Source organism: Brachyhypopomus gauderio, chromosome 18 (assembly GCF_052324685.1).
Source record: "Brachyhypopomus gauderio isolate BG-103 chromosome 18, BGAUD_0.2, whole genome shotgun sequence".
Lineage (NCBI taxonomy): Eukaryota > Metazoa > Chordata > Actinopteri > Gymnotiformes > Hypopomidae > Brachyhypopomus > Brachyhypopomus gauderio.
The window spans coordinates 18,528,771-18,540,693 of NC_135228.1; the positions used below are offsets into that span (position 1 = coordinate 18,528,771).

At 40.9% G+C, this 11,923-nt stretch overlaps 1 protein-coding gene across 1 annotated transcript in view; it reads left to right on the plus strand.

Moving 5' to 3' along the window:
• The window catches only part of ank1b (ankyrin 1, erythrocytic b), a 101,579-nt gene extending 91,862 nt beyond the window's left edge, over positions 1-9,717 (plus strand). The window contains exons 36-43 of the mRNA XM_076979572.1: positions 715-789; positions 1,102-1,233; positions 1,430-1,579; positions 6,097-6,736; positions 6,856-7,021; positions 7,238-7,318; positions 7,439-7,530; positions 7,742-9,717. Coding sequence (XP_076835687.1) covers positions 715-789; positions 1,102-1,233; positions 1,430-1,579; positions 6,097-6,736; positions 6,856-7,021; positions 7,238-7,318; positions 7,439-7,507 — 1,313 coding nt within the window. The 3' untranslated portion in view covers positions 7,508-7,530; positions 7,742-9,717. The remainder of the gene's footprint in view (positions 1-714; positions 790-1,101; positions 1,234-1,429; positions 1,580-6,096; positions 6,737-6,855; positions 7,022-7,237; positions 7,319-7,438; positions 7,531-7,741) is intronic.
• Positions 9,718-11,923: the final 2,206 nt, after the last annotated feature.

An 11,923-nucleotide genomic window follows, 5' to 3' on the forward strand; every position in this document is an offset into this window, starting at 1 on the left:
CATCCACACAAGTCATGTAATTTGCGTCATGAGAATCACTAAGCCTGCTTAGGTACTGTTTGCATTTTATGTGATTCTGGTCACCTTCTCATGTGTGTGTGTGTGTGTGTGTGTGTGTGTGTACGCGCGCGTGCTTGCCTGTGTGTGTGTATATTTATATAGAAAATATACGAGTATAATATATATATATATATATATATATACATTATATACTATATATATATATATATATATATATATATATATATATATATATATATATATATATATATATATATAGTAGAATATATATATATATATATATATATATATATATATATATATATATACATTATATAGTAGAACTTATTGTATTATATATATATATATATATATATATATATATATATATATATATATATATATATATATATATATCATATTAGAACTTTTATATTAGTAAATTTGTTATACACATATTAGTTTTAATATTTTAATAGAAGTTAATTAAGTTATTAACCAAGAATAAATTTTATGCAGTATGAACAATTATGTGCAAAGGACATTATAGGAAATGTTATCTTCATATTTAATGTTTAAAATGATAAACAAGTTAATTATGTGAATGACATTGTTCAGTAACCACATCTTTATTACACATTCTATATCTGTAAGATGTCTGTTCTGTGGAGTAATGACGACATCTGTGATCTCATATGCGGTTTGTGTTTTCAGTCACAGCGAATGCCGTGAATGAGAACGAGCTGAAGATGACACTGATCGCTGAGCAGCTAGGCCTAAGTTGGACTGGTATGTGTGTGTGTGTGTGTGTGTGTGTGTGTGTGTGTGTGTGTGTGTGTGTGTGTGTGTGTGTGTGTGTGTGTGTGTGTGTGTGTGTGTGTGTGTGTGTCCTGTGAGGAGGGGGTCTACTATGGCTCAAAGGGAAGGCACGCCACAGTTTCTGACACACTTTTTGTTCAGGGCACACACATTACCTGTGTTACCAGAAAAAATATACTATAATCAAGTCTTTCCAAAAGCTGACAGGTTGTGCTGTTTGCTGTCTTTATCCTCACAGTCTCTACAGGGTCTCGTTTATTTGTGTCACTTCTTTCTTTGCAGAACTGGCCAGAGAGCTCCAGTTCTGTGTTGATGACATTAACAGGATACGAGTTGAAAACCCAAACTCCCTCTTGGACCAGAGCTTAGCTCTCCTCAACCTGTGGGCCAACCGAGAGGGCACAAGGGCCCAAAGTGAGCAGTTTGTCTTTCATTCCTTCTCGCTCTGTCGCCTAACCAATGTCTCTGCGTAGAGCTTTCCAAGTTTACCTTTCTGTTTTCATACCTCCATATGCCACGACATACAAATTCAAATAGATTTCAATATTAATTTATTATTGACATAATGATATGGACATAATGTGGACATCCCGTGATTCTCTTAATGCAGTGGAGAGCCTGTGTTTGTCTCTGAAGAACATCGACCGCTCAGACATTGTTAAGTGTCTGGAGGGCCAGACGGTGTGTGAGCCCGAGGAGGAAGGGGCCTGCATGCTGTCTGAGCAGGAATCCAGTATGCTGTCTCCCAGTGTCATTAATGGTAAGAACAGTCTGCATTTGGAGGTCATTGCTGTGAGAACTGTAGGGGTTACGCCTGGTACTCTGGTCTAGTGCTCTAGGCTCCTACTTCCTCACTACATGAACAGAAATGCAGGTGGTGAGGTCGACATATGCACACTGCAGCCCTAAATACCCTATAAATACCGAATCACAAAAGATAGAATAACAAAGTCATTCATAGAAGGAGTATGGACTGATTTTCAGTATGTTCACCATAGTCATGAACAAAAACTAATTTAACAGCATTGCTGACTATATCTATTGTACTTGTTTGCAGGAAATGTAAATGATTACGAATGTCCAACCTGGCATTTGCTGTGTCCATAAGGTAGCCACCAATTAAGACATGGAATATTCATGTCGGTGTGTTTAGATATGTGACAAGAACAGAGAGGATTGCGTATACATGCATATATGTATATCCCACTTAGGAATCACCCTCTCAAAAGGGCATACAAAAGCCCTCCAGCATTATTCTTGTATCTGCACGTCTCTGTCTTGTTCTCTGTCTCTCTGTTTCTACTGACGTCACCTGCAGCCCAGCCGTCCTACTCTTCCTCCTCACGGCTCTCCTCTTCGACCTCTGACCTCATAAAAATGTCATGAGCTCTGGGCCTCATCCTGTCTCTCATCTTAGTTTTTTGTTGTTCTCGGTGTCCTCCTGTGACGTACCGCTGAGTTGTTGTGCATGTGCATGCTACTTGCTGTGCTAATATCTGTCTTGCTGGAAAGAAATGTATTGTAGGAATAAAAATATATTTTTTGTTGTTTTTAACCCCTAATACTTTGTTTAAAATATGCATGCTATGCATTCATGTATGAAGTATTCTCTATATATATTTCACATAGTGCTTCAAACTGGTAGATTTCTGTGTATTAACTGTTGTAACAACTGGTAAATGTTCTAGTGTAATTCTAACAAGTCCTCTGATGCCCGGGACTGATACAGAAATATATAATTTTTTAACAACGTCTCTGTAACCATGTGATGGTGCAGAAACGTCTTTAGAATGCTATGTGTTGGTCCATCAGTGTTCAATGGTGTGATGTGTGTGATGTGTACAGACTGTGTTTTTTATGTGACATCATTTTTCTAAATCTGAGTACCACAACAAATGGGCTGCATTCATAAGATCCATTTTGGCCTCGTGTGACAGAAAGGCAGATGAAAGCACGTAAGGTGCTGCCTTTTACTGTTCACTGTAGTGATCCATTTAGATATGGTACTGAAATTGGGTACTTACACATACTGCAACCTATGGATGCAGTCTTAATCTGTGTTTGTGTGTTGTGTGTGTGTGACAGGGGATAAAGAGCAGGAGGGAATAAAATATTCACAGTAATGTAACTGACAGAATTCAGATGTATCTCAATACATTTCTGAATTCACCCCATATATATTAAGTGGTCTAATGAGTATTGTGTGGTGTTTGTGGAATATTAGTGTGGGTGTAGATGGTGGTGTGTCACAGTGTGTACCACTTCCACCCCAGCTGTGTGTTCTCCCACAAGGAGGCATATGGTGTCACCCAAACGTTTCATTCTTCTCATCCTCATCCTCATAGGCCTCTGTTTTTCTCCTCGAATGCTTTCTCAACCTCTCCATTCTTTCTAGAGGTAATTGCTCTGAGACTACTTGGGATTTGCAGCCACATTTAACAAAAAACGTTACAAAAGTTATGAAATATGTAATAATGTATTTACATATATCTTATCAGAAATCAATATTTTATGTTAGGAAGCCTCATGGCTACTTCAGTAGTAATTTCCTGCAGGTCATCATAATCCAATGTGATTGTATTTTGCCACCAGACCCGAGGCCATGACTTAGGTGCCCCTGAGCAACGCCCTTAACTTATAAAAATGAGATAAAAATGCCAAATGCCATAAATGTAAATGTAAATCCACTCAAACCATGCATCTCTAGGGTTTACATCCACTCACACCATGTATCTCCAGGGTTTAAATCCACTCACAACATGTATCTCTAGGGTTTAAATCCACTCACACCATGTATCTCTAGGGTTTAAATCCACTCACAACATGTATCTCTAGGATTTAAATCCACTCACACCATGTATTTTTTAGAGCTTGAATCAACTTATACCATCCATCGGGATAAATCCACTTACACCATACATCTCTAGGGTTCAATAGCAGTCCAGAATAGCTTTTGTTTTCAGTGAAACAAATCTTAATATTAGACTTTTTGCTTTTAAAGCACTTTTACATATGTTCAAGTCCAAGCATACTGTGAGCTTGTCAAAAGTGACAGCGGTGTATAAGCATAACGAAAGAGGCACAAAAGTGTGGGGTTGGGTTAACAAGTGAAGCCATACATCACAAAGGGCCAAAACTGTTTGTGCAACCACTGAGAAAACCCACCATTAGTATGACAGGGTAATAGACCATTGCCAGTTCCTATGATATTACAGGTGGTTGTTGTACTTTTGTTAAAGTTGCTGTAACGCTTCGAGTGTGGTGTGAACACATGCTGATGAGAGCGTCTTGTATTATAACTCGTTTGACACTTTACATCAACATCTTTACATAACTGACAGATGACACACAGACAGATTGCGAACGATGAGGCATAATATAAGTTAACAAACAAACACGTAGCACAAACCATGAAACACAAGGACAAGGCAACGACAACACTAAGACTAAACTGAACACACGAAAATGCACTTACAAACCAATGCACCAACGAATAAGTAGTGAAGCATAAACACAAACTCTCAGGCACCACCATGAACAGAAGCAGTTCACCAAGATGTGTCAACATAGACCCATATACAGACTAAGACGATACAAACATTAACTCTTTTAAACAATGAACATGTAACACGCACTTAAAACACAAACACAATGACTCAAAACCAAAAAGTATACTCTGAAAATCCTAGACACAATATTTTGCACAAAAGACTCTTGAATCACTGAACGTCACACAAACATAAAACATACCCCTGAACACATAAACAGAAAAAATACATCATAAAGCATAACCTAGAAATCTTTAAATACAACATCTAACACAGAAATTATACGTATATATACATATAACTATACAGTAGTTATATATAGGCTATAATATTCGGGTTAGAATATGTGGGTTAGAGATGTATCTTTTGTGACAGTTATAGTTCACAGTTGACCTTTTGGCAGTTATATTCCACCTCATTTCCTGTGAAAAAGCTAATCAAAAGAAAATGATGCCATGCATAAACTGTCCAATCAAATGTTTTATACAAACATCCTTCTCCCAACCTTCTCAGATGTTTGTTCTACGTTGGTATTTCTAAAATAGCAGGATGAGTTAATAGGATGAGTTAAATCATAACAATAAGAAGATGCTTTTTCTGAAGAAAAATGCTTTGCAATGTGAAATGTTTAATAACTGACTGATTTTATGACACAGGATTAACCTCTGCTTAACATATTTGACCACAAATGACCTGTCTTTTATATATTTACAGCTTACTATACAATAGTATTCACTACATTTATACAATCCAAAATCAAAAGCAGAGAGTACATAGAACGTCTTATAAACATGCTGTAACAATAAATTAAACTTCAGTTTATAACAATAGTGGAAAAATAAATCTGGATTAAATCAAGCAGAGGAAATAGTGGATATGGAGGTATTTTATTTGTTTCTCTGTTTATATATGGATGAGCATTTATGAATATTGTTTTCTGGGTAAATAAATGCATGAAAACTACTTTTTCAGCTGCTTCAGTAACTACATTATGTTGAATATGCTTTGTGAAGCAGTATGATGCAGTTCTCCTAGGTGTTGAAAGACTGTATAATACTGCAGCTGGACTCAGTGGGCTCAGACTTATAGAAACTACTGTACTTATGGCCAAGATGAAGAACACACATGGCTGCAGGACTTTGTTGTGGCCCACAGCAGTCCGGGCCCAGCTGGGAGTTCACTGGGTTTTACTGGGTTGTAAAGGAACCTTTTAGTCCAAACTTACATATTAAAATGTTGAAATTTTATTACACATTCCCCTAACATTCGTTATGTAACATCTATATGAAGAAAATGAGAGCACTGCTGATCATCAGCTGGTTAGTTTAAATTGAAGTTAAAGTGTGTGTTTGTTCGTTTGAGGAGAATGTTAGGTAATATACAATTATATCAAGCATGAATTCATACAATTATATGAATTATGTTTCACAGTCCTAAATAAGGAAGGTCCTGTGTGCCATGCTGCTGTGTCCCAGCCACTCATAACCCTTCACCGTTAGCCTGTGGGATATTGGTAGATACCTTCAAACCAGAGCTTCAGTTTCTCCTTAGCTCCTCTGCCTCTTATGCACATATATATTACCCAGCAGCCCCAGTTCCCAGCATCCCTCTCCTGTACCTACAGCCCCCACCCCCTCCCCACCGCCCCACCCACCCTCCCAAACCCCACCCTGCTACTTTTCGTATGCATGGTGTTAGCGTTGCCTTTTTTTGTCTGGCCGTTTCTCAGGTTACAGCCGGGTGCAGGAGGAGCTGCTCTCGCCCGCCTCCATGCAGTACGGCCTGTCCTCCCCTCCGGGCGTGGAGTCCTACTGGCAGGAGGTGCCGGGCCTGGAGTGCGCGCCAATCGCCACCAACGAGGAGGACGCCATGTTGGAGATGTTGGACTTGCAGGTGTGGCCGGTCGGGGTGAGTCCGTCCCTGGTGACGGTGGAGGACTCGTCCCTGGAGGGCAGCAGCCACGCTGACGACTCGGAGGCCAACACGCTGAGCTTGCCGTGCAGCAGCCTCGGCCGTCCCAGCAGCGGGGCGAGCGGCGCCAGCGGCTCCATCATGGAGTTGGAGGAGGAGGAAGAGGAGGAGGAACTGGACGAAGAGGACATGCTGCACGAGCCGGCGCCCGGCGCCTACGGGAGGCTCGGCGCCGTCCCCAAGGCCAACGGGCAGGTCGGAGGTCAGAGGTCGGAGGACAGGAGGGCTGAGGCGGTGGCGGGCTGCAGTGTGGCGGCCGTAGTGAGAGGAGGTGGAGAAGGGACGAGAGTGGATGTGCGCTCAGAGGGAAAGTTTTCTGTGCTTACAGGGCAGCAGATTTATGCTGAGCTGTGTGATAGGACTGGGCTGACACAAGCTTTTGAGCACAACGGAGACAGGTGAGGTCCTCGTACGGACTATTTCCTTTGTTTCACGTCCCCACCGCATATATGCTCAAGCTCTTACGTATGTGTGTGTATTGCGTGTGGGTGTATGTTCCCCCCAACTTGCATCTCAGGCTAGGCAGCGGGGCTTTTCAGCCGTTCATCCAGGGGATTGAGACGTTTTCTGAGGCCCTGCCCAGCCACTCGCTGGCCAAAGGCAGGCAGGCCATGGAGGCTGTGGGGATATCTGGGCTTGAGCAGAGTCAGGCGTGCGTGTCCCAGGAAGCGTTGCTGAGGCTGGTATGTGACATGGGCCCCACTGAGGCCCCGTGTGGGAGGCCCCTGAGGGCTCAGATTCTCCCGCCAGGACGGGCAGCTGGACAGACAGTGGGCACAGATGTGTCCACTGGCCTGTCCAGTTCAGGCAGAGAGCCTGTCCTCTCCACACAGTGGTGTATTTCAGCGCTGGGCTGCTCACCAATGAGAAACGTGACACCTTGCCGTCCGTCTTTGCAGAAAGACGACCCAATCCACTTCAGCAGTGACCACCTGCTTCAGGAGCAGTTCGCCGATGGGCATGGGAACGTCATGACCAAGGTGGGTGTCTGACTCTAATACCGTAGTTAGCCGACACATGCGAAGCAGCTCATTTGTGGTGTGGGTGAGTGTCAGCATGCCTGAGTCTATGTCTCCCCTCCTCCCCCTCCCCCACTGCAGCTGGGCATGGATGTGAAGAGCAGCGCCCAGGCCTTTAAGCATGCCGGTCTGCGGCGAGTAAAGCACTGAACCTAACACACACTGTCCTGAAGGTACGGGACAGGCAGAGCAGGACCCACATGCCACAGCTGGCTAACAGATACACACCAGAAGCGAGCATAGAGTCAGAGTGCGGCGGGAGCATGCAGTAGCTATGTGTTTCATGGCCAGGTCAAAGGTTAGGTTAGGAGCAGGGTTTTAAGGCCAGCGTGATGAAGTAATTCTTTTTTTGTGAGTGCAACTCCTTCCTCTGCTGTTCTCCAGGGCCGGGCCTCCACTGTCAGACCGTCCTTCACCCAAACCCATTTGGGAGACCAAACACTACAAGGGACGGATGACAGGCGAGAAGATAGGAGGATAAATCAGTAAACAAAAGAGTATGACATATCCCAACGTCTTCTCCACACCCAACCCTCCGCTCACACCCGACGGCAACCGTGGAGCCGTGCTAGAGAAATGGAGGACGCAGTTTTGTAACATTTTTAATAACAACAAAAAAAGAAATGTACAATTAGCTTAGGGCATGATCTTTTTGTACAAAAGTTTAAGAGAAAAAAAAAAACAACAAAAGTGCTTCCTGTCAACTGTAATGCATGATTGACTGCTGGTGCATGACCTATGACCTTTGAGCTGTCATATCCTATAAACTGAAATGGTATTAGGTAAAGGGCCATCGCAGGATTGGGTAGAGGCAAAACCTATGGACCTTTATCCCAAGAAGGAGATGATCTGAAAGAAGTCCGTTTCAGAACAACACAGTCAAAAAAATAATCCTTTTTTTCTTCCAAGAGACAACACGAAGCAGCGAATCCCTGCTGAGTCAATCCCTGCTTCCTTTCCATGGTCCCTTTATTGCGGTGTTATATCTGATAGGCTTGTCTGCACTCTATGCTACGTGAATGTGTGTCTGTGTGAGCGTGTCCGTATCAACGCATGTGTACTTGCTTCTGGCTTGGCACTGAACATTTTGCTCTCGTGATGTTAAGAGCTGTTCAGTGTATGAATGAGAATTCAGCCGCTGTGCTCTCCTGCTTGTGACTGTGCGTGTGTATGTGTGCGTGTGTGTTTCCAGGGTTTTTTTTAATTTTTATTTTTAGGGGGAGTTGGTTCCCTTTTGTGAAAAGTGCTTGTGTTCCTTTGAATTGTCCACCATGTTTTGTTTTTGTACTACCTGGTAAGAATCAAACGGATCACACCTAAGCTGTTGGAATATCTTATGAAGGGTTCTTCAGATGACAGTTGTGTTGCTCTTGTGTAGCTCTGTCAGTCTGTATGTGCAAATGTGATACTCCAGTGTCCTTGAGTACTGGCGGAGGACACATTCTTCCTGTCCTCCGTCCAACAGACACATGCAGTCTGTCCTCTACCCTGATCTGTGGTGGTCCATATTTCTCTCTTTTATGTCTATATTTCTGAATCTTTGTTCCCTCTATCTATCTATCTATCTATCTATCTATCTATCTATCTATCTATCTATCTATCTATCTATCTATCTATCTATCTATCTATCTATCTATCTATCTATCTATCTATCTATCTATCTATCTATCTATCTATCTATCTATCTATCTATCTATCTATCTATCTCTTTCCATATAGCCATCCATATTCACAGCTCAGCTTCTGTTCATTGCACGTCAGTGTTGGACTGACTCCAGAGACTGATGTAGCAAAGCATTCTGCTTTCTTACAGTTTTCCATTATCCCCGAGTAGCCGGCCCTGGGGCCTGGGCACTGTTCATTTCCTGGGCATTATTATTTCAACCCTTGTTAACCAATGAAAGATTGTAGCAGAGATGTGTGAGGTGCAGGTGCACACTTTGAGTTACTGCCAGTGTAAAATCCAGGAGTCAGCACAACATTTACTTTTCAGAAGGGGAGTTTTAAATATTTTAGTGTTCTGACTTAAAAATAACATCCATGTAGATGTACAGTAAGCACTGTGACAGCCCACCTTGAAACTGACCCCTGAACTGTGAACTCACACTCTGTCCTCCTTTGGCTTCGTATGTAACATACACACATATGCGCTACACACACACACACACACACACATACACACACACATGCAAATACACCTATGTACAGTAAAACGTACTAAAAGACATCCATTGTAATAACATCAATTACATCAACCAAATTTATTTCTGTAGCACATTTAAAAACAACCACAGTGCTGTACAAAGTAAGGTAAACGGTTAAGAAAAATAACTATATATATATATATATATATATATATATATATATATATATATATATATATATATATATATATATATATATATGAGTAGCCAAAAATGCAGACCACGCAACACTAAAACAGCAGTAATATAAGTGACAAAAAAATGCAGTGCAATGCGATAAGTAAAATTAAAAGAAAGTAAAATAAAATAAATGGTCTAGGACAGAAAAGAAACTGGCCACTTAATTAGACAATTTAGGCACAGCCATAACCTGTAAAAGAGCCATTTAAGGCAAGATTTAAACCTTTCCAGTTTATGTAAACCTCACGTCAAGAGGCAGGCTAGTCCACTACTTTGGGCAGTGACTGAAAACGTCACACTTATTTTTGAGAGTATTCGCAGTGATTTATCAGCAGATCAGAAGGACTTGTCTAATAATGTTGCACATATACTGTAGGGCCACAGCATGTAATGCCTTAAATACAGACAATACCATTTTAATTTCAATTCTAATTCTTTACAGGGAGACAGTATAAAGGAACCATGACAGGCTAGATTCTTTCTTTTATTTTTTTTCCACTCGTGTCTTGCAGCTGCAACTTCTGGACCAGTTGCTGACAGACAGCAAGTATTAATTCTAATATGTCCCACATGTCTAGTAAATAAAAGAAGTACAATTACTTCTAGATCTTTAAATGAAAGGACTTATGTCAGCTTGGTAAGAGGAGAAAAGTTACTTTTCACAACCAAATGTATTTGTCTATTTTAAGGAATGAGTCTAAAATGCCATAGTTGCTAATCAACAGAGAGCAGTAATTCAAGTATAGAATTATAATTTTAGATAGAAATTGTCACTTGGAGATTGTAACTTGGAGAATAAAATTTTTCAATGGTGCTTGTTGCAGATTTAGATTTTAATAAGATGGTGAATCACAGAACTTATAGGGGGTGGGTTTCCCAAAACGTTCGTAGCACTAAGTACTTCGTAACCTCGTATGAAACGTACGAGGTTAAGAAGTACTTAGCGCTACGAACGTTTCGGGAAACCCACCCAGGAGCATTATAGAGAAACATTGCTAGTGAGAATTTTGCTATTATGCTATTATTATGTACTGCTATTTATAAAAGATTAAACAACTGGGTCATAATATTCAAATTGTCTTTACCAAAGTGTAGAATCACACTATTTAGAGAGGTGTCATTTGAAGCACTTTAAGAGTTATGGGAGTGACATCTTATCAAACTGGGGTGAGTTTCCCAAAACGTTCAAAAAGAACGTTTTGGGAAACTCACCCCTGGACATTGGGAAAACAGAACATGAACCTTGCACAGGAGGGTGACAAACAGGGTGAAATAGCAGATCTAATGGCCTTAGGTTTTATTCGCAAAGAACTTGTATTTCAGAAAAAGCATCAATGTAAAGAATAAGACAGGGATTTAATACTGTGTTAATAGTACTGAAACAAATCTTTGATGATTACATCTACGAAATATGCTGGACAGTCCCTTAATATTTCATTAATATTTCATTTTAAACTTGTATTTTGTCCTTTCATGCTTTGCTCTTTGGCACTCCTGCCTGGAAGTGCAAATATACCAGCACTGAGTTTGGCCTTCTGATTCTCAGAGGAGCTAGAGAGGCAAGCATATCTGTGCAAGTAGAGTGACCAATTACTCCAACTTCTTAGAAGGAAGGGAGGCATTGATTACTACCAGAAGAGTCTGGAGCCATTCATGCAGCCTCTTTAGGTTGAAGCTATGTATGCATCTTAGAACAGTGTAGCACAAGAGGACTGATCTTTAAATACAATTGATCAGATAGATAGGTATCCTGTACTTTTATTTTGTATCATAAAATGTAATGGTAACACCAAGAGGAGGCCCGAAATAGACTAGCTAAAATTAAGTGAAACTACTGAAATTCTGTGACAAATGTTTTATTTATTTATTTATTTTTAACAGACAAATTAGCAAATAATCAGTACCATAAAACTGCAGTGGAGGTCTGTATGTCAAGGAAGGTTTGCCAATCATAAGTGAGGGAAGATAAGAATTTTAAACAACAAAACACACAAAATGCTCAGTGATACACGACACAGGTGGTTTGGCAGGCGACAGCTGGCCGGGCTGCACAGTGGTGCCTTTTTTGTGCCTTTTTTAGAGTTCACATGCACATTCAGTCATCTTTACATTCCTTTGTATTGATTTAATGCATGATGACTTTTAAGAAAACCCTAAGAAAAGTCTAAGACTTCCAAAGCAA